Here is a 23782-nt window from a genome sequence, read left to right on the forward strand (position 1 = left end):
AAGAAAAGACTTCATCGTCATGTTGGAAATGTTTAGACTTGTCTTATATATTGGTCAAAACACAGAGAGCAGATTCCTCTTCCTTCCATGACATTGAAGATGAACCTGTGTACCTGACAGAAGGACTAGGAACTGAAGGCATTAGCGTCCCAATCACCTGTAATAATAGCATTAGCAAGTGCGCTAAGTATCACTTAGTAAGAGTGACTGGAGAACCTAGTCTAACATTCAAGAGTAGAGAAGAATCAAAGATATTTGGTGAACATTGAGGGACTGATATCTTACAGGAGTACAAAATACTACTGCGAGGGAAGATAGAGAGAGACTCTGATTGTTTTCATTCTTATTCTTTTTCTAAATCTTTACTATTAATGTATTAATTTGAATAGGGACCAAATGTTCCTGTACAACTTTTGGGATCAAGTACCAGGTAAGGATGCTCAGATCATTTCTGTCTTACGAATCAGCTTTGACATCTCACGCAAGGCTACTTTACATTCATTGCCTGTTTTTACAGGGGAGGCTCCTGTGAGCCTCCCTTCGGGATCGACACCCATAAGTCTGTTTCTTTGCCTTCCCACCCACTTCGCTGTCTAATTATTTTCAGCATCTGCTCCCCGATCCATTCCCTTTCCTTGCCAACTCCCTCATCCAGTCACCCTCCCCTCCTGAGTATCTGTCCAGGCTACTTCTATGTACTCTTCTCTGTCCAGTCCTCTTCATTATACATGCGTTCTCTCTCCCTTTGCAACCTTCCATGGCCAATGCTATTCCATGATCTGCTGTTTGTTCAATCACCAGCCCTGGTGCCTTCTGCAATATCCCCTTCTCTCCACAACTATCCATGCGCACTACCCTTTACCCCTGTCATCTCTTTGATCCCTTCTGGCTCTACCTGCCCCTCATCGGCTCTACCAATCTCTTTGCTGGCTCTGGTGCCTTCTCACACAACAAGTGTGTTGCGTATCATAAAATACCAGTTGCTTACGAGTTGAAGAGTAAGGGTAATCCTAAGCATCTGGAAGACACACTGGAAATTGTGTCTGGTTTAACCGTGGAATGATGTTTGGTGGAACTGTGGAGGGAGAAGAAGGAGTATTTAGTATCTGCAATCGCCCACATGCTTCCTCTCGTACTCTGTCAGCATTGTGTAGTTAGATTAAGAAAACCACCAAAACCCACAATTTCAAATTTGATTCAATACAAACACTTGCAAAAGTAAAGCAAATTAAATAGTTTAATTCTGTTTTTTAATAATATTCACAGTAAACTTTTCATATTTTCTTTTATAGAGTGACGTCCCCTGCCATTCTTGTCTGTGGAGGAGCGGCAGCGAGTCTGACAAATATTCCATGAGACCATAAATGTAGCCCTATCCTGCGTTGTTGGGTCCACACTGCTTCCTAAAATAAGGTTTATGTGACACCCTTTTATCCCACAGTCGGACATCTTGTTTGGATATCGGGAAGCAGCACCCGCTGAGTTGAGGGCTCCGGTGATGGGACTCTCTGGGTGAGGAAGGTCATGGAGCGGAACCCCTGCTGGTCACTGAAAAGAAAAGAAAGTGATGAGAGCTGGCATAGGCTCGACGTGGATAGTCCATGTGGAAGTATGGTTTTAATGGGACTACTGCTGGGTGTATAATTTCCAATGTATTGGAGGGAACATGAAATCAATTAAAACAGAAGTGCTAAACAAAGCTTCACACTGTGGTCTTATGATGACCCCTTAGAGCATTTCCCCTAAGGAGCATGTTCTAAGTAAGAGGAAGACAGGAAATGTATTTCCAAGAACAAATCAAGGCAAGTAGAAACAAAAAAATGACAAACAAGGACAAAAATATTAGCTAGTACACGTGTTTTACAGAAAAATGCAAAGATGGGTCTGTAAGACGGGTCAGAATCATTATACAATAAAATCCTGCATACCCCAAAAACGGATGGCAGAAGTACAAAAGGAAAAGGTATACTTGCCCATTTCTGGAAGGATAGGTTAAGGTGGATGACGCCAAAATAAAGTAATTGAAGGAAGCCAGCCATTTGTGGTGCATCGTAGGACATTGGGGGAAGCTTTTGGAGACTTTAGCATTATTCACACACTTGTCTATTTATCACCGTAGAAACGTCTGGTGCTGGAGGAGAGCAGATAGTCACAAAAAGCCCAATATTGTTTTTAAAAGGTGGAAACGAGTTCCTGTGTTACTCAAACATTTGGAGTAAATCTACAACTTTTTGAAATTCTCAAAGAATCTTTTGAGGACTTGGAAAATATATGACAGTCATTGATTTTTTTAGAGCACTCAAATGCGAACATATTTCTGCCTACAAAACTGTTGCAGTTGTGCTATTCTTCATGAGTTAGTTGAACGGAAATGTTTATTGAGGAAGCTAGTTTTTCTTTGGGTAAGCCCTATCCCATACATTCTCGTCAGTGTTGAGAGTGTTCCCCATTACCACACAGGACACAAATGTTGCCTTAATCGGGACTGGAGTAAAAGTGCCTTGGTGTCCAGGTTTGGAATACATCTCCAAACTGTTGACTAGTACCCATAAATTTACAAGGTTGTGAATCTTCGAAAACATTTACATGTTAAACTACCCAGGGACATCCATGAGCACTCCCATAGCCCACCATCTGTTCATGTGGAAATTCCATTATGCTTGTGAAATGTCCGTACTTGTAAATCCAATTTGTGAGGACAGAAACCCACCATCAGGGGCGGCTCCTCCACGTAGTCGGAGGAGCGTCGCCCCACTGCTTTCTCACAGTGCGAGAAGCAGAAACATGAAATGGTATTTTAAATACCATTTTATGTTTCTGCTTCTCACACTGTGAGAAAGAAGAATGGTATGCCTGGTTGGGGGCCGGCGGGTAGGCGGTCCTGCAGGAGTCCAGCGGAGGAGTAGCTTGCCCACTCTGAGTGCGCTGACTGGTCAGCCCCAGGGCCGACCAAACCAGTCATACGCACTCTGTATTTTCTCTATGTTGGCTGCATGTAGCCTACATAGAGAAAATGGCCTCTCCATAGATGCCTGTGGGGTCGACTTCCTTGCCAATCACGACGCTGCTATTGCAGCATTGTGATTGTCTTAGGGGAGAGGAGGAAGGCTGCCTGGGAGAGGAGATTGAGGCGCGACGAGAGACAGGACCAGAGGAGATGATACGTTTAATTAATTTATTTTTAAATTAAATTAACATCCGCACCCTTTCCCCCCCCACCCGTGAGTAATGCCGGTCACGACTGCCCGCCATACATGATTCTGTGAAAGTGGAGTGTGACGTTCCATGGCAAATGTTTTTTGCACGCCTAAGTTTTAATTTGATCTGCGAAAAACATCTAAAAATCAGCCTGACTTGTGGAACAGAAGGAGTCTGTACTGAAGGAGGCAGCAGCATAGCAGCCGGATTTGCAGAGCCATGGTACCACTTTGCAGGTGACACTATTATTTTAAACAGAGTTGATAACTAGGTTGGATGAATTGAAGAGGTGGGAAAATTGAACAGAAAGATGGCGTTGAAAATAAAAAGGATGAAGCCCTGAATTCAGGTCAGATATCCCCAAAAGACCAGTTCCAGATATGGACAAGGGAGGGATTTTGGGATTATTGAATCCAGTAACTTCAACGTTTTCAAGCAGTTGCAAAGCTGGCAGCCAGGAGATTGTTGGTGTGGTTAGAGAGAGGTATACCAACCACAGTGAAGGAAGGTGTGAGGTCGCTGCATACAATGTGGATGAAGGTCCACTAGGGTGTTGCGTCCAGTTCTTCACGTCATTCTCCAAATGGATAAAGATAGCTTAGACAGCCCAGAGAAGACACGCGAAGATGGTGCAAGGGCTGCACCAGAAATTGGGATGAAAGGTAAATCTGTACAGTCTGGAAGAGAGGAGGCATGGAGCAGATGTGATGAGAAGCATCTAACGAGCTTAGGAGTATGTATGCAGTAGCAGAAGTGAGCATATTCCACAAGAGATGCGGCGCTACAGTAAGGGGTCATGAGCTAAGAACTGTGTATGAGGATGCTCAGGATTACTGTACATTCGAACTTCACATAAATAGCTGTTGCAGGAATGAAGAAGACAAAACCAGCAACAAAGTTAAAAACGTCCATTAGATACACAGAGAACGGTATAGACAACGACAGATTTAACACTAAGTAAACTCTATGGTAGTGGAGGATGACAGAATAAGCTAACATCGTGGGTGGAGGCAATCCATATTTGTGGTCAGTATCTACATATCTTTCATTAGTTGCATGGCTAGGGTGCCATGGGCCCCAGCTGTGGTAAGGAAAATAGCCCCCGATCTGATCACATTTTAGTAGTAAAACAAAACCACAATTGTGGTGCAGTGGACCTTTCACAGCCGCAGAACCCAGTGCCGTTGCACCTGCCACACTCTTGATAGCTACGCCCCATCTGTTATCCTTATGTAACACTGCTAAGGACTAGGGTTAATTCATCTGCTTGTTTTAGAATTCATTGTAGAATGAATCTAAGGTCATTAGCTATTGTCTCCTCATCCCTAAGAAAGACTGAGGTCAGAGGTCAGGAGAGACTCCTGACCTGAGTCTCTCTTTGGGAAGAGGGTACATCGAGAATGTCCTTAGGCAGCTCCAATCTCTAGTGTACCTCCCCTCCCACTGAAAGAGATGCTTCATCCTACACATCCTCTAGGACAGACTTTTGACCCCTTTCATCACCATCCGTATATCCCTTCCTCATGTGATCCTCTTCCTCTTGGTGAACCTAGCCTCTTAGAGAGTACCAGAACCATCTCTTACTTCCAGTGTAATCAATCCACACAAGAGAGCACTAGGCCCTTCCCTCGTCCAGTGTACTTTATCCCCATAAGACAGTTCTAGGCCCTTCTGTCACCCAGTGCAGTTTATCCCCATAAGAGAGCTCTAGGATCCTTCTCTCACCCAGTGTACTTTATCCCCACAAGAGAGAACTAGGACCCTTCTCTCACCGAGTGTACTTTATCCCCATGGAGAGCTCTAGGATCTTTCTCTCCCCCAGTGCAGTGTATCCCCAAAGAGAGCTCTAGGATCTTTCTCTCACCCAGTGCAGTTTATCCCCAAAGAGAGCTCTAGTATCTTTCTCTCACCCAGTGTACTTTATCCCCATAATAGAGCTCTAGGATCCTTCTCTCCCCCAGTGTACTTTATCCCCATAAGAGAGCTCTAGGATCCTTCTCTCCCCAGTTCACTTTATCCCCATAAGAGAGAACTAGGACACTTCTCTCACCCAGTGTACTTTATTCCCATAGAGAGCTCTAGGATCTTTCTCTCACCCAGTGTACTTTATCCCCATAGAGAGCTCTAGTATCTTTCTCGCACCCAGTGTACTTTATCCCCATAGAGAGCTCTAGGATCTTTCTCTCACCCAGTGTACTTTATCCCCATAAGAGAGCTCTAGGATCCTTCTCTCCCCAGTTCACTTTATCCCCATAAGAGAGCTCTAGGACCCTTCTCTCACCCAGTTCACTTTATCCCCATAAGAGAGCTCTAGGATCCTTCTCTCACCCAGTGTACTTTATCCCCATAAGAGAGAACTAGGACCCTTCTCTCACCCAGTGTACTTTATCCCCATAGAGAGCTCTAGGATCTTTCTCTCACCCAGTGTACTTTATCCCCATAAGAGAGCTCTAGGATCCTTCTCTCCCCCAGTGTACTTTATCCCCATAGGAGAGCTCTAGGATCCTTCTCTCGCCCAGTTCACTTTATCCCCATAAGAGTGCTCTAGGATCCTTCTCTCACCCAGTGTACTTTATCCCCATAAGAGAGAACTTGGACCCTTCTCTCACCCAGTGTACTTTATCCCCATAAGAGAGCTCTAGGATTCTTCTCGCCCCCAGTGTACTTTATCCCCATAAGAGAGCTCTAGGATCCTTCTCTCACCCAGTGTACTTTATCCCCATAAGAGAGCTCTAGGATCCTTCGCCCCCCCCCAGTGTAATTTATGCTGATAAGAGGGGTCTAGGATCCTTCTCTCCCCCGTGTACTTTATCCCCATAAGAGAGCTCTAGGATCTTTCTTTCACCCAGTGCAGTGTATCCCCAAAGAGAGCTCTAGGATCTTTCTCTCACCCAGTGTACTTTATCCCTATAAGGGAGCTCTAGGACTCTTCTCTCCCCCAGTGTATGTTATCCTCATAGAAGAGCTCTAGGATCTCTCTCTCACAGAGTGTAGTTTATCCCCATAAGAGAGCTCTAGGATTCTTCTCTCCCCCAATGTATGTTATCCCCATAGGAGAGCTCTAGGATCTTTCACTCACAGTGTACTTTATCCCCTCAAGAGAGCTCTAGGATCTTTCTCTCACCCACTGCACGTTATTCCCATAAGAGAGAACAAGGTCCCTCTCTTAGCTCCTGTGTATTCTATCCACACAAGTGGGAGTTAAGGCCCTTCTCTCGCCCAGTGAAATTTACCCCACAACAGAGCACATGGGCCCTTCTCTCACCCAGGGTACTTCATCCATTTAAAAGAGCATTAGGCCCTTCTCTCATTCCAGTGTAGCCCATCCAACAAGTAACGCTAGGGCTCTTCACCTACCTAGTGTAGTTCATCCCCATAAGAGAGCACTAGGCCCTGCTCTCATTTCAAGTGTAAACTATCCCAGTAAGAAAGAACTAGGAACTGCCCTCACCATCAGTTTAATCTATCTACAAAAAAAACATGAGGCCCTTCTCAGCTCCAGTGTAATCTATCCCCATACGAGAGCACTAGTCCCATCTCTCAGCTTCAGTGTAATCTATCCCCATACGAGCGCACTAGGCCCTTCTCTCAGCTCCAGTGTAATCTATCCCCATACAAGAGCACTAGGCCCTTCTCGCAGCTCCAGTGTAATCTATCCCCATACAAGAGCACTAGGCCCTTCTCTCAGCTCCAGTGTAATCTAGCCCCATACAAGAGCACTAGGCCCTTCTCTCAGCTCCAGTGTAATCTATCCCCATACAAGAGCACTAGTCCCTTCTCTCAGCCCCAGTGTAATTTATCCCCATACAAGAGCACTAGGCCCTTCTCTCAGCTCCAGTGTAATCTATCCCCATACGAGAGCACCAGGCCCTTCTCTCAGCTCCAGTGTAATCTATTGCCACACGAGAGCACTAGGTCCTTCTCTCAGCTCCAGTGTAATCTATCCCCATACAAGAGCACTAGGTCTTTCTCTCAGCTCCAGTGTAATCTATCCCCATATGAGAGCACTAAGCCCTTCTCCCGACACTAGCATAATATGGCCACATAAGAGAACACTAGGCCTTTGTCTCTCCTCCAGTGTAATCTACCCCCTAAGAAAGCACTAGGCCCTTTTCTCAAATCCAGTGTAATGTATCCCCATACAAGAGCACCAGGGCCTTCTCTCAACTCTAGTTTAATATGTCCACGCAAGAGAGCACTAAAGCCCTTCTCTCACCCAGTGGACTCTATCCCCATAAGAGAACACTAGGCCTTTCTCTCCACTCCAGTGTAATCTACCCCCCTAAGAAAGCACTAGGCCCTTTTCTCAACTCCAGTGTAATATAGCCACATAAGACAGCCCTAGGCCCTTCTTTCACCTCAAGTATCCTTCATCCCTATAAGAGAGCACTAGGACCTTTTATCGCTTCCTGTGTACGTCCCTTAATATGAGAACGTGCTGAGGATTATTCTTCCATACAGAGAATCCTCAAAAGCTCTGTGAGACAACTGTGTCCTTCTTGCACCGTTCTTGTATAAAAATAGAACTGTTTCATTGTCACCTCTGGTGTGCCATTCCCCCCATCCACCTGGGGTACTCTTAGGGCCTTCATTTAACTCCCTTCCAATCCTATGAGAAGGTATTTGGCTCTTCAGTTCCTACCAGTGTACCCCATTTACATAGGAGCGCCTTTTAGGCCTGTCATTCACCTCCACTGTACTCTTCCCTATTGTAGGTGTATGGACCCCTGTCCCCAGCTCCCGACTATGTACCCTTATCCGGGCTAGACAATCCTTGGCCCTGGCCTTACCTTCGACATACGTCTATCCACTGTGAGACATCCGTTGCCCATCCTTCGTGTACAATGTATCTTCATGGTAAGAGACTATGGGGCATATTATCAAGAACGGCGATAAAATTATCGCTGCTTTATCGGCAGAAAACTGCCGCTAAAGCGGCGATAATGGGCTTGATAATATGCCGCAAAGAATTCCCATAGAAGCCCAGATTAGACGTCTAACCTGGGTTTCTATTGGAATTCTATAGAGCATATTATCAAGCCCCTTATCGCCACTTTAGCGGCAGTTTTCTGCCGATAAAGCGGCGATAATTTTATCGCCCGTCTTGATAATATGGCCCTATGATAGCAATTCCCTTCTCCTTTCATGCCTCTGAGAAACTACCGGAGCAGGTCCCTCGTCTCCATTGAATTCCTATTATGCATAATACTCCACTAGTTTCCTTTCCTCCTCTTGCTCACCTGGGTTCTTCAACGCCTTGGTCTCTAATGGCAATCTCAGTGGAAGACACATGGACCAAACCATTGTTCTGTTTCCTGTAGGGAAAATAAAGCAGAAGAAACTCAGAAAGGCAACAGCTGGGCAGGTATGTAAAGTGTAGGTGGGTAGTATGCTATGGGCTATTTGTTACAGGTTTTGCTGCTCAAACCCTTTGCAATATGTTGAAAGATAGTTTTAAAGTTACGTCGGAACTGCATTGAGTTAGCAATGCACCAAGGACCATGCAAGGTTTGCTAGAAATCAGTGACATGGGGTCTGGACAAATGATTATAGCTTTGAGATATGGAACAACACTGACCACAGAATGCTGACATGACTAACTCATGAGAGGCCGTGAGCTGTCACTGAGGAAGCAGGTGATCTGAGGATTCATCATGATTCTTTTGCAAACAAAATCTGCCCTTTTATGAATCTTGTAAGTGGTTCCATGACTAAATCAGGTGAACTAACGGCAGACTTTTACAAAGGCTGCAGAGAAGGATTTTGACATTGTATATTCCTCCAAGTCCCGCTTTACAAATTAAGGCCTACATTCTGATTCCTGTTCAAACAAGAGTTTGCATAGGTACAAACAAGAGTCTGTAAAGAGATCAGTAATGGTATGTTCGAGGCATATGAGCTGCAGATTACACATGTTTGCATAGATCGCCATCTGGTGTTGGGCCCGGATGTTTGCAGTTTGTTTTTCCTCTTGGAAAGTCTTTGGAAGTCACGAGGTCGGTGACTCCTCCCTTGGATCGTATTGCGCATGGGCTTCGGCTCCATCCTCAGATTGTTTTTTTCCGCCATCGGGCTCGGATGTAATACTTCGCGCTCCGGTTCCGAACATTTCCAGTTCGACGATCGAAGCGGAATCCTCGCTCATCGTGGTATTGTTCAGATCCAGATCTCCTCAATCACCTTCTCTTCGACACATCTTCGATTCCAGTCGTCGACGGCGGCCTTCGGGCCTACCCAAGCTCCGGTCCCGGCTGATGGAAAGAACTCCTTTCAAGAAGTGCCCTCGATGAGGGTCCAAATTCCCCCACACCGATCTTCATGAGGTGTGCAACCTCTGCCTCTCCCCTGAACACGAGGCTCGAGACTGTCCGGCCTGCAAGTCTTTCAGATCGAAAAAGACTATTCGAGATCGAAGAGCCAGATGAAACATGGCGCACTCCTTGACCTCCGTTCCAGTCGACATCTTCGGGGACGATGTCGAAGATCCGGGACAGCAGCACACCGAAGAGGACCTCGTCAGTGCTTCTGAAGCGGACGACTCCGATGTGGAGGACATCACCATGGCGCAGAGGGTCGTGAGTACTATACCCCCACTCGCGCCCACACCCAAAAAGGCTTAGGTCACGCCTTCGCCTCCGGGCCTAGGCAAGACCAGAGACACTGCTTCACACACCCCACCTTCGGGCCCGGTGAAGAAGCCAAAAAAGCCTTCCGGCGGCTCGGGCTCGAGTCAGCCCTCCAGCGGTGCCGAGAAACACACTTCAGCATCGAAAAAGAAACCGGCCTCTACCTCGACACCGAGCTCCGCACCAAAGTCCTCGGTGTCGAAACCCAGCCTTTCCGTACCGACGCCATCTTCGGTACCGACCAAACCCCATAAGGCCCTCGGCACCGACACTTCCACGCCGAAGCCCACCTCGGCGCCGACCAAGAAAACGGAGGTTCCCAAGCCCAGTGCTAAGCACGGCACAGACAAGCCTAAAAAGTCATCGGCCCCGAAACCTTCGGCGCCGACGGAACAAACATTGTCACAGGAACTGTTTACACCGGATCCCTTGCAAAAAAACTCTTACCAAGGATCCAAAAACTGGACATTTGGCACTCTCTTCTAAAAAGAGACATTTGGACAAACTGGCTCTGCCTCCACCTCCAAAGAGGAAGGACTCTGCTACCTCCCCTTTCAGAATGCCTCCTCCACCTCCTCCACCCTCTCCACCTCCGCCCCCTCCACCTTCTCCACCCCCACCTCATCGCACCCCGACCCCGTCTCCAGACGATGATGATCAGGGAGACCCATATTACGATCCAGGGGACGTGCCCCAAGACCCCACCCCTACAGGATCCCCAGACCCATGGGACAACTACAATATTCCAGACGTCCCACAAGATGACCTTTACCCTTCCAGGCCATCTCCACCGGAAGACTCATTAGGTTTCCACCATCTACTTCAGAGGGCGGCACATTATCACGGGGTAGAGCTACACACTGACCCAGTAGAAGAGGATTTCCTCCTCGACACCTTTGATACCGCACATAGGTCTACCTCCATACTACCTATGCTCAAGGGGGTGATAAAACATGCGCCAGAGGTTTTTAAGGACCCAGTCAGGGCTAGGGTCATTAACCCACGCATAGAGAAAAAGTAAAAAGCTGCCCCCACAGATCCTGCCTATATCAAAGGGCCAGCGCCACTAGATTCCCTAGTGGTTTACACCGCACGGAAGAGGTCAAACTCCCAGGCGTCGGGCGAAGCACCACCACCTGACAAAGAGTCAAAGCTACTGGACGCGTCAGGAAAGCGCACAGCGTCACAAGCAGCCAATATATGGCGTATCGCCAACACTCGAGCGCTATTGGCCAGATACGATGGAGCGCATTATGATGAATTAGAAACCATAATGCACCACCTCCCAGAAAGATACAAAAATAGGGCCAATGAATTAATTCAAGAGGGTAAGACTATAACTAACACCTCCATACGCTGTGCCTTAGATGCAGCAGACACAGCCTCCAGGGCCATTAACACTAGCGTCCTCCTCCGTCGCCATGCTTGGCTGAGAGTATCAGGTTTCAAACCTGAGGTACAGGCCTCCATCCTAAATCATCCCTTTGACCAAGAATACCTATTCGGCCCAAAGGTAGATGAGGCCCTCTAGAAAATGAAGAAGGACACTGATACGGCGAAATCTATGGGAGCCCTGCAGTCACACCATCCGAGGCGCTCCTTTCGCCGCTTTTCCTTTCGGGGTACGGCTAGAGGCTACTCCTCAGATAGCGCGTCCACTTCCTACAAATCCCCTGCTCAGTCCACCTTCACAAGGGGTTATCAAAGAGGCGGCTATAGGGGTAATAACAATAAAGGCAGAGGCAAAACAAATACCGCCCGCTCTGCTACACCGCCTACCCAATGACTTCCCCCCGCTCCCTCCAGACCATCCCACTCCGGTCGGGGGCAGGCTACAAAATTTCCTTCAGGTCTGGGAGACCATCACCTCAGACAAATGGGTGACCCAAATTATTCGCTCAGGGTACTGCCTAGAATTGACATCTACCCCCCCCAAACATTCCACCCAGGCAACGCCCAATGTCACAAGAACATTCCACATTACTAAAACAGGAGGTAATCTCCCTCCTACAAAAACAGGCAATAGAACAAGTTCCCGCCAATCTGCAAAATTTAGGGGTCTACTCCCTATATTTTCTAATACCAAAAAGAGACGAGACTCTACGACCTATTCTAGATCTCCGGCCCCTAAACACATACATACATTCGGACCATTTTCACATGGTAACGCTTCAGCAGGTACTTCCGCTCCTCTCCCAGAACGACTTTCTCGCCATACTGGACTTGAAAGACGCATACTTTCACATTCTGGTACACCATGCTCACAGAAAGTACCTCAGATTTGTAGTGGACGGGCAACACTACCAGTTCAAGGTGCTCCCATTCGGGGTCACAACAGCACCAAGGGTATTCACCAAGTGCCTAGCGGTAGTGGCGGCACACCTCAGAAGACAGCACATTCACGTCTTCTCATATTTGGACGACTGGCTGATAAAAGCCACGTCCTACAACCAATGTGTACACCACACCGCCACTACAATCCAACGACTTCACCAGCTAGGCTTCACGGTGAACCACCAAAAGTCCCAGCTAACACCATCCCACATACAGCAATACCTTGGTGCCACCATAGACACCTCAAAAGCCATAGCCTACCCCAATCCGGCCAGGATTGCAAGCATTCAGGCTTTGCGTCAAAGATTCAAACCTCAACACTCCCTTCCAGCAAGAGTGTTTATGCAACTGATAGGGATGATGGCCTCTTGCATTTTCATAGTGCCTCACGCAAGACTCCAGATGCGTCCACTCCAAGAGTGCTTAGCGCGCCAATGCAACCAGGCCCAGGGACAACTGACAGATCTGGTGTTGGTAGATGGTCACACCCATCGCTCTCTGCAGTGGTGGAACACCACAAATCTTTCCAGAGGTCGACCATTCCTGGACCCGGTTCCACAAATAATACTAACAACAGACGCATCGCTCTCCGGCTGGGGAGCTCATCTATTACACCTCACAGTGCAGGGCACATGGACACCGCAACAAAGGTTACTCCATATCAACCATCTGGTGTTACTGGCAATCTTTCTAGCCCTAAAATCCTTTCAAACACAAATTTTAGGCAAGGCAGTCCTCATTCACACAGACAACATGACGGCCATGTACTACATTCAAAAACAAGGCGGCAAACACTCTCCACAGCTCTCTCAACTAGCACAGAGCATATGGAGATGGGCAATTCCACACAAAATCTTTCTCCTAGCCCAACATGTCCCAGGAGTCCAAAACACCATGGCAGATCTGCTCAGCAGACAGACGCAGCAGATCCACGAGTGGGAACTTCACCCACAGGTTCTTCACCCGTTCTTTCAGATGTGGGGGCATCCACAGATAGACCTCTTCGCCACCCACGAAAACAAAAAATGCCCAAGCTTCGCCGCCAGATACCCACACCCATTGTCCAAAGGCAATGCGATATGGATGAACTGGTCAGGCAAATTTACATACGCCTTTCCACCTCTCCCACTAATTCCATTAGTGGTGCGAAAGCTACAACAGCATTCCCTCACACTGATCCTAGTAGCTCCAACGTGGGCCAGACAACCGTAGTACACCACACTGCTGGAACTCTCGGTAGTACCACATCAAAAGCTACACCTCTCACCATGCCTCCTAACCCAGAACCATGGAGAGATCAGACACCCGGACCCAGCTCAGCTCAACCTTGCGATCTGGCTCCTGAGATCCTAGAATTCGGATACCTTAACCTTCCCCCTGACTGTATGAACGTCATCAGAGAAGCTAGACGCCCTACCACTAGAGCCTGCTACGCTGCCAAGTGGAAAAGATTTGTTGTTTATTGCCATAACAACACAATCAATCCTCTAGACGTATCTATACAACACATCATATGCTACTTACTCCATCTACAAAGGTGTAACCTAGCATATACATCCATTCGGCTACACCTCGCAGCAATTGCCGCTTACCTACAAAACAAAAAACAGTGGTCCTGGACCTATATTCTGAATGAATTAATCAAATTGCTTCGTATTTTATGGTTGAGTTAACCACAACATTAGATGAATTAATACAATAAACAGAAGACAAACGACCTCGAAGAGAATTCATCATGTATTTATTCAATGATATATTGGAAGAGTGCCATCCATGTGATATTTAAACAAATGAATTAATCAAAAAAAGAGAGGTTGCACCAGAAGGGATGTGCAGTGAAAAGGAGAGGGTGCTCAAGTGTAAGGAAATCAGAGGAAAGAATATTTCAACATTTTATCCGAAATTGAATATGTCGGGGCAAGAGGGCACGGCTACAAGTCACCGTCCTAAATGGTCTGTCCCAATGTCTTTCATAGGATCCTTGGCTATTGTTCAAACACAGAAATTAATTCTGATTCAGCACATTGAAGAGGATATTTCGGGTACAGACTGGATTCAAAGAGGGGCGTCATTGGGACAGACCATTTAGGACGGTGACTTGTAGCCGTGCCCTCTTGCCCCGACATATTCAATTTCGGATAAAATGTTGAAATATTCTCTCCTTTTCACTGCACATCCCTTCTGGTGCAACCTCTCTTTTTTTGATTAATTCATTTGTTTAAATATCACATGGATGGCACTCTTCCAATATATCATTGAATAAATACATGATGAATTCTCTTCGAGGTCGTTTGTCTTCTGTTTATTGTATTAATTCATCTAATGTTGTGGTTAACTCAACCATAAAATACGAAGCAATTTGATTAATTCATTCAGAATATAGGTCCAGGACCACTGTTTTTTGTAATATACATTACCCAGGTCCTTGACCATATTGGGTTACCCCGTCCTTTATAAAGATTACCTACAAAACAGACAGCACCTATCACTTTTCAGAGTGCCTGCCATTAAAGCCTTCATGGAAGGCCTGAAACGAATAATTCCCCCCAGAGTACCACCCTCACCTGTGTGGAACTTAAATATAGTTCTCACAAGGCTAATGGGACTGCCCTTCGAACCTTTGCATAAATGCGAACTGCAATTTCTCACATGGAAAACAGCTTTTCTTGTAGCCATCACTTCCCTTAGAAGGGTTAGTGAGATACAAGCACTTACCATACAAGAACCTTTTCTCCAAATGCACCAGAACAAGGTTGTTCTCCCTACCAACCCAAAATTCCTACCTAAAGTCATTTCCCCTTTTCATCTAAACCAATCGGTAGAATTACCGGTATTTTTCTCGCAACCTCAAACTGTTGCAGAAAGGGCTCTACACACACTAGATGTTAAACGGGTCTTACTTTACTATATCCAGAGAACACAACCTTTCAGAAAGAACAAACAACTATTTGTCTCTTTCTCTCCACCACACAAAGGCAACCCCATCTCAAAATCAGGGATAGCTAGGTGGATTGTAAAAGGCATACAGATTTGCTACCACAAAGCAAAACGAACGCTATCTGTTCCCCCTAAAGCCCACTCTACACGAAAGATAGGGGCTTCTATGGCTTTTCTAGGGAACATCCCATTAGATGATATCTGCAAAGCAGCTACATGGTCAACACCGCACACTTTCACTAAACATTACTGTGTAGATGTGCAAACCAAGCAACAAGCTAGTGTGGGCCAGGCTGTACTAAAAACACTATTTCAAACCACTGCAACAGATACCGGTGGTCGCCGCTAAGGTTGGGAACTGCTATATAGTCTATGCAAAAGTGTGTAATCTGCAGCTCATATGCCTCGAACGGAATATGCTACTTACCAGTATGCATCTGTTCTTGGCATGTAGAGCTGCAGATCTACACACGCCCACCCGCCTCCCCGGCTACCTGTATCTGTTCCAGTCTATCTTATTTAGATAGCACACACATGGGCATCTTCACTGTTATTACTACGCTCCATCTTTCCCTGTTGGCGAAAAACAATCTGAGGATGGAGCCGAAGCCCATGCGCAATACGATCCAAGGGTGGAGTCACCGACCTCGTGACTTCCAAAGACTATCCAAGAGGAAAAACAAACTGCAAACATCCGGGCCCAACACCAGATGGCGATCTATGCAAAAGTGTGTAGATCTGCAGCTCTACACGCCAAGAACAGATGCATACTGGTAAGTAGCATATTCCTTACCAAATGTGGTACACACTCACACTCAGCTTCTAATGACGGCTTTACACTTAAATGTTCATGGCAGAGTCCTAACTGTGAGTATATTTACACACAGGGCAGGTTGTGGACATTCTAAATTGAAGCAATCCATAGTTGAATAGGCACACAGTTCTACCGTATATAATAAATGGCAATGCATTTTAGAGTGCAATCCCACAATGCACCATTCATGTATAAACTTGTCAATATCCTATACTTGAAACTAGAGAGTGAATGGTACGGGCATTTCTGTACTGTATTGCATTGGGTTTTATGAAGTACGCATACACCCATATGCACCACGGTGCTAATCACTACAAAGAAAGGGCGGAGCTGGACTTGCATACTAATGAGTAGGGTAAACTCACGTTTTTAAGAGATACTTACATTTCTAAGTTGTGTTCTTGACGAATAGCCAAAGGGAGCAGCTGCCGAGGAATGGTGGTTGCCACTGAGAAAGCTATACCTCCGATCTTGAATCTTTTAACTTTGGGGACTTGTAGAAGGCATTGATCTCAGGGGGCCGAGGGAGACAATGTGATTGAAGGTGGGTGCAGCATGATGTCTGTAAGTTACTGTACAAATCCTTGTGTACTAAGAACAATGTGCTGATTAATGGGCAGCTAGTACAAAGATTCTGTGGAAACATGTTTTCTGCCAAGGCCTGTGCCAGGCAGGCTAATGATATGGCAGAGTATGCAGGGAGTTCCATGAAATACACAAGTGGGAGATAAACTCCACGATTCGGCAAACTTACTCCCAGGAATGAGGAAGGCCAGACATAGATCTGTTTGTGACAACAAAATAAAGCAACATTCTAGGGGGGAAAGAACAACTTACAACCCGTGTGTGCCACAATTCCAGGTTGGAGGTAAAAATAGGGTTACACCTCTGTGACCTAATGTACACCTGGAAAACATTCATCTTCCATTATTGAGAATGTCAGCAAGCGGGTTGAGGAGTTTGTCCTTCGAAACAGCATTTACTTTTCTTATTAACAATCCAGAGCAACTTTGCTTTAGTGCATCTAGACTGGTTGTCTCCTAAATACCTGGTAAACTGGATATTTTGCCATTTGAGCATTTTAAATACCCTTCAAGGTTTTTAATTGTGGCATTTAAGTGTGGTGTGTCAATTACAGTGACGCAGTTGTGGTGACACCTCACCAGGAAGTGAAGCACACAATGTTGGTCCAGAGAACCTTTTAAAGGCAGTTACCTGAGCTTCACTCCATTCATCTTAGCGAACAGCAGCCTCAAGACCTTCTCCTTCTGCTCCCATGTCAGGTCACTGATGTCCACCATCCCAGACTGGAGACTGCTCCTAAAATTCAAAACAAGACCGAAAATCACCAAGAGCACAATACCTCATTCATAGATTGCACTACATGTGTCTCATTCATAGAGCATACTGTGCATGTCTCAATCACCTTTTCACACACTGAAAGCAGTGTGTGAAAAGGTGATTCAGTCATTGCCTTTGCAAACCTCAGTCAATTAATGCACTATGCAAATCTCATTCAAAGATTGCCCTATACCTATGTCTTTCATGAAGTGCACCATGCATACCTCATTCACAGCACACTGTGATGTAGACATGTTATTCACAGACTCTGTTGTGTCTCATTCACAGATTACAGTGTTTGTCTCGTTCAAAGAGTGCACCATGCAAATCTTAGAATATCCACCAAGTATGTCTCACTTAAAGAGTGTACCACACACCTCTAACTCTAATTTAAAAACTGCAGGTTCGGGGTCTAGGGAGGGTTAGTAAAAGTTACTAACTATAGTAAAGAAAGTCCTTAATTCTCCTTCCATCCAAATGCTTGGCAGGTACAAGTGCAAGCAAAGATCATCCGAACACTCTTGCACAGTACGTTTTAGGAGTTGGGTACATTCACATCATACACGCCCTTAGAACACCACACACATCCACTGTACAGCACAGGTATGCGTATCATGCGTATGGTAATACCACACTTAAATTACTTCATATAACTCCCAGTAAATCTGGGTCTCGGCCCAGGAGTTATGTTTTTTGCGTGTTCGATGGCACTGTAACTACCAGACGGTACTATACCTGGTTGTTCAAGACTCAGAAACTGATATTACAAATTGGTATTGCAGGGTGGGGTTAGTATGCATGCATAGAACAACGCATGATCATGAAGAGCCCCATAAAACCAAGAATGATGTCATATTTGCCAGACAGCATCACCGCCAGTGTGCTGATGAAGCGGACGGTCTGATCCCCTGTCTGTCATTGCAGCCACACAATGCTTGTTTGAGGAGATTATCTCTCTTCCACATGCACAGCAGGCATCTTGGATTTTGTCTGTCTCCTCACTGAACCGCCACCCAGGGCTCAAAACAGCCCATTTGTTTACCATGCCCTCACCTAGTATGCGGAAGGTAAAGCTCAGTGAATGAGAACTGCTGGTTCTCAAAGAGGAGATAGTCAATGAGGAGCCCAGGTTCATGGGCCTCCTCCTTCATGAAAAAAGTGCAGAGGATACAGGGAAACTGTGGCAGGAGATCACTGAGAAAGTCAATACTGTGTCTACTGTTAGTAACATTTAAGATTGAAAAAAGATGCTCGGAGTTTTAGCGCTGTGTCACAGACTGTCAAAGTAACGCCAAGCATCTCTGACATCTAGGGTGGACCATCAACAGAATAGGAGCTCCTGCTGTGAGAGGAAGAGCTGTATACCATCACCAGCCTGAGAAAACGCTGAAAGTGGAGCAGAAGCTGGAGACTTGGAAGAGTTAGGTGAATCAAACCCATGTACAGAACGGCAACATGTGGTCCTTAGACTGCCCTGGGTAGATGATGGTACCAGTGTGATACTTTGGCAGTTGGGATTGGTTGATGCGATAGGCTTAGAGAATGCTGTATGCACAGGTGCCCCCTAGCACGAGTGGCTTGCACTTCATAGCTTGCTGTTTAGGCACAGGATAGCCATGGCAGTATTACTTGCCAAAGGGAAGGTGGGGATCACCGCTGGTGGGGCACAGGGTCAAAGACTAGAGACTGGTTTTCTGTAACGAGATGGCAGATTTGTATGCAGCGACATCGACAGAGAAATATGGGATCCATTGCATACATTCATGAGGACAAGTGAGGGTGTATCCAACTGATCAAGACAGTGGGCACTGGACAGTATGGTCAGCGTCTGACGTGACTGTTCCCACTTACGTGGACCATGTTAATGGGAATGGACGCGCAGCTTGGCACAGGACCTGAGTAATATTGAACTTACCCTGGATGCAGGAGGGAATAGTTCAAACTGAACGACAACACTGGGGTACAGGAACCAAATAGTGTTGACCAGGATGACATCAGTCATTGAAAAGTATGACTAGCAACTACGCCCTGAGGAAGTCCACGGAAGTTTGACAAAACGCGTTGGCTGTTTTAACAATTTTGATGTGAAGAATAAAAGAATTTTGGAATTACAACTATTGGATGAACATAATCATTCGGGAACTCTAAATTGGTGGTGCATTCCACATTTGTGATTGATAGTACCACCCTGTCTTCATTTGTAACCTCCCATGAGGACTGGCCCTTTTACTTCTGTTGTTACACAGTATGTCCTATTTAGTCTGTAAGCACTATTTTCTTTAACAAGTTTCTCCTACTGCAGGCACGACATGCTTTTTTGCAACTTTCAGCGTGCCATGCACGTTTTCACTTTCCAAGCAACCCGGGACAATGGCAGCCGCTTCTCTGAAATTAAATAGGTCTCGCATTTACAAGAGATAGAGCTATAGGCATTGTAAATGACAATGCCTTTTATTTATATGTTAATTATCAAAACAGATAAATAAAAGGTATTGTCATTTACAATGCCAATATGGCGTAAACTCTTGCAAATGCGAGACATATTGCATTGCAAATGCGAGACATGTTGCATTGCAAATGCTTGTTGAGAATATTTAAGGTCCCTGTATCCTTAACAAAAAGAAAAATACATTATCACTAACTTATTTATATACTTACCTTTAATGCTGTAGTGTTGTAAGTGTAGTGGTGGTGAAGTAGTGGGTTACACCCACATACATGCACTTGCACATACCAAGATATGTTCGGTACAGACAGTCAGCATACAGGAAGATGCACAAAGTCATAAGTAGACAGACGGAGATATGCACAAAGTAAGTCATTGAATTCATACCATTTCTCCGCTTCCTGTAAATCCTGGTGTACGTTGTTAGTGCTGTGCTCGTTGACATTGAAGGTGCGGACCCTGGGATACTCTTCTCTCCCAGCAGCAGCTTCCAGCATCTTCCTCTGGTAGGCATTTTGAGCTGCTTGCTTGTAGTACTGCCTATTGGATGCAATTTCCATCTTCACCTGCCCTAGTGCCTCCATGAAGAAGCGCTCCACTTCCTTCCGTTCCTCCAGAACGTTCCGTGCTAGTTTCTTCACTCGGTTCATCTCTCGATCTTTCATCTCCAGCATCTTTTGGAGTTTCTCCAGCTCCACCTGGCCTGCTTGGTTCTGCACTAGAGCCTTTTCCTGGTTCTTCTGGATCTCACCCTTGAACTCCCTGCTCATATGTGCCAGAGCGGTTTCCAGGCTCTCCACCTTTTTCTGAAGCTCCATCAACTTTGCCTTCTGCTGCGCTGTCTGAGTAATCTTCTCTTGAACCAACAGGTCACTTGTTTCCTAGGCTCAAAAACAGACACAAGTTCTGCACATTCACCTTTGAAAATTCAACAGATTTGCTGAAAGGCATTTTTGTGCTATCTCATACCTGGACCTATACTAACTTTTCACCATCTTTATTTTCCCTGATGGAGCGGAGGAACTCGGGTGAAAATTCCCAAATATAACAAATACTCTTGGCGTACCCATTCCAGCCCTCCATTGGTTTCAACTGACACTAATAGCTGTCCAACCCCCTGCCAAAAGCTGTCATACAGTAACTAACTGAAGCAAGTAGAGGTGCTTTGATAACCTGCATTAGCAACAAGATTTTAGAACAGAATGTGACAAGCACATATTCATTTGGGAGCTCTCTAATCATGTTCCCTCATTAGGCCATCTTCAATTTGAATTCAACCCGAAAAGTGCCAATGACAAATGGAAGGTGATGAAGCTGATAAACTGACTACATTTAGCATAAAAAACGTTTGGAATCTGTATTACAAAGCCTGTATCAGCCTCAGCCTATGAATCCACAGGGTAATGCCTGGTGAAAAACAGCTAACCCAGTGAGTGCTTTGCAGATCTCCACATGAGGAATGTTTCTGATTATAGTAGTGCTTATACGGAATCTGCTACTAAAATCACCAACTGCATCAAGAAGCCACTTTATGGCAGAAGGTCATGCGCTAACCCAACCACCAGGAAATTGACTCTAGAGAAAACACCACCATAAATTGTCGTATTAGTATCAATTGGAATATTACTTAACTTCACAGGTAATGAAACAACTTAGTACTTGTACAGCCGTTGACATCACAAGTGCCAACATTGAAACATACATACTAAGAGAAATTGAAATCTAATACAATTACCTACAACTCTCACTGAATCAGATATAAATTATTCACTTTTTTGTTATGTGGGTACATGGCAATTCTTGCCTTACAGTTACCTGGCTGGCTAGCAGTGGAGCACTGTACAGGGACAAGCCTCAGTGGGGATATGAGAAAGGAGGGTAGAGAGGGAGAAGGTAGAACTAGTGGTGAAAGTGGTGCGAAGTCAGCCTTTCTAATGCATTGTTTGTTGAATAGGTGAGTTTTTAATTTTGTCTTGAATTGTAGAAGGGTTGGTGCTAGTCTGATATTGATGGGGATATTGTTGCAAATTCTGGGGACCTATGCTGAGGAGGCTTTTTCTCTCCTCTCTGCAGTGTTTGGTCTTGAATCTGGTAATGTGTGAGCTCCTCTCTGGCAGCAACATCCAGGTATGTTTTCATATGCTAGCTAAGTAAACAGGCGTCTTGGAGTAGAGGGCCTTGTTAAGTGATGCAGATGACCCTGAAGATGGTCTAAGCTCGCAGCGGGAGCCGGTGTAGATCATTTAACACAAGGGTGAATTGGTCAGATTTCTTAAGTTCCTTGATGAGCCGTGCTGCTGCGTGAAGAATGGATTTCAGTGGTGTGAGGGTGCTTTCTGGGATGCCATTGAGCAGGATGTTGCCTCCATCTAGGAGAGAGAAAACTAGGGCTTGAACTGTTGTTCTGAATTATTTCCTGGAGAAAAGGTTTTACTTTATTTCAGGAGAGAGTTGGAACCAGCCTGTTTTGTTCTTCTTGACAATGTGCTCTCTAAATGAGAGGTTTGAGTTGAGGGTGAATCTAAGGGACATGGCTTTTTCTGTCAGGGTGCGAAGCATATTAGCTGTAAGTTGGCGAGCCATGACTGAATCGGAGAATGTCTGACCTTGTTGGCAAACACGAGGAGGTTGGCATCTGTGGGGTTTATCATCCGGTAGTATGCTGACATCCAAGATTGGATGTGTCTGAGGCAGACTTTGAACATCTTTATGTGATTGGTTGAGGACATTTTGAGGTAATATTGGGTGTCATTTGCATAGTGATGGAATTTGACTTTGCTATCTACAAACACATATAAAGGTTCAAAAAGAGAGGTGACAGGATGGTGCCCTGGGGGACTCTGCAGCTGATGGAGAGAGTCCTGGATCTAGTGCTTCTTATCTGAGCGAGTTGCTGGTATTTGATGAGGTAGGATGTGAACCACTGTAGGACTGTGCCAGTGAAGGCCATGCAAGTCTTCAGGGTGTAGATCAATGCTGGATATACGAAGGTGATGAAAGCTGCAGATAGGCTGAGCAGGACCAGGAGGTATGGGTCCTGTTTCGCATTGAGGAAGAGAACATCATCAATTATTTGGAGAGTAGCAGTATCAATATTGCAGCATGGTCTAAACCCCAAATGATAGTCTTGGAGTTGTTTATTCTTGCTAATGTGCTTCTGTAGCTGAGTGGTGACTGTCTTCTGAATGATTTTTCCAACAAATGGGAGGTGCGTTACAGGACGAAAGTTGGCAAGGCCACCTGGGTCTAGTGTGGGTTTCTTCTGCAGGGTGAGAATGTGTCCAGTCTTGAGGCTGCCTGGAAAGATGCCCTAGGTTAGCAAGGGATTGATAGTGTGGAGAGTGCATGTGAGAGCTTCTCCTTGCTGAGATGTGATGATGGAGGAGGGAAGCATTGTATCTTTGTAAGAGGTGGCTTTGAGAGAGTTCAGAGTGTAGGAGAGGTGTGTGGGAGATAATAGTGAAGGATGACCAGTTAGCTACGTGGCAGCTGGGTATAGGTTATGAATTTCTCCATGAATAAGAGGAGATAGAGCTACATCTGTAAGCTGATTGTGGGGTAGAGGGTTCTGAGATGGAGCGGCACACTGTTGAAGCCTAAAAGAGGGCATTTTCTTCTGTTGATTGCTCCATTGATTGTGGTCTTGTAGTAGGTGGCTTTAGCAGTGATGATGATAGAATGACAGTTGGAGCGGAGTGCTTTCAAAGGGTAAGATCCTTCTGGCATTTTGATATTTTCCATTTCCTCTTCTGTCTTCATATGGCATGCTTCTTTTCATATGTTTTTGGGTGTGCCATGATGCTTACAGCTTAGGTTTGGAGGCGTTGGTTTTCAGAGCAGCAGAGCATTCTTCGTGATTCTTGAATGGCGTTGTAGATGTTGAGAAGGGTGTTAACATCTGTTGAGGGTGATAGACTGATTAGTTCTTCTTTAAGTTTTTAGATCTCGCTGAGTCGGCGCGCATGCGCTGCCCGGAAAGACTTTAGTAGGTGAGTTTTCAAAGTGCTGCTGGCTGGCGACAAGCTTGTGTTCACGCGAGCGTGCACGCACGAACCACCAGCCTTCAGCGCCATCTGTCTTTCCTCT

The 23782-nt window shown here is 45.7% G+C and overlaps 1 protein-coding gene across 1 annotated transcript in view; it reads right to left on the bottom strand.

The window, feature by feature from the left end:
* Window positions 1-1219: 1219 nt before the first annotated feature.
* Window positions 1220-23782, bottom strand: part of BBOF1 (basal body orientation factor 1) — a 144203-nt gene continuing 121640 nt past the window's right edge. The window contains exons 8-11 of the mRNA XM_085626777.1: window positions 20084-20577; window positions 17125-17229; window positions 8439-8513; window positions 1220-1548 (exon numbers count right to left, since the gene is read on the bottom strand). Of these exons, the coding sequence (XP_085482903.1) occupies window positions 1431-1548; window positions 8439-8513; window positions 17125-17229; window positions 20084-20577 (792 nt within the window). The 3' untranslated portion in view covers window positions 1220-1430. The remainder of the gene's footprint in view (window positions 1549-8438; window positions 8514-17124; window positions 17230-20083; window positions 20578-23782) is intronic.

This window comes from Triturus cristatus, chromosome 9 (genome assembly GCF_964204655.1).
Source record: "Triturus cristatus chromosome 9, aTriCri1.1, whole genome shotgun sequence".
Lineage (NCBI taxonomy): Eukaryota > Metazoa > Chordata > Amphibia > Caudata > Salamandridae > Triturus > Triturus cristatus.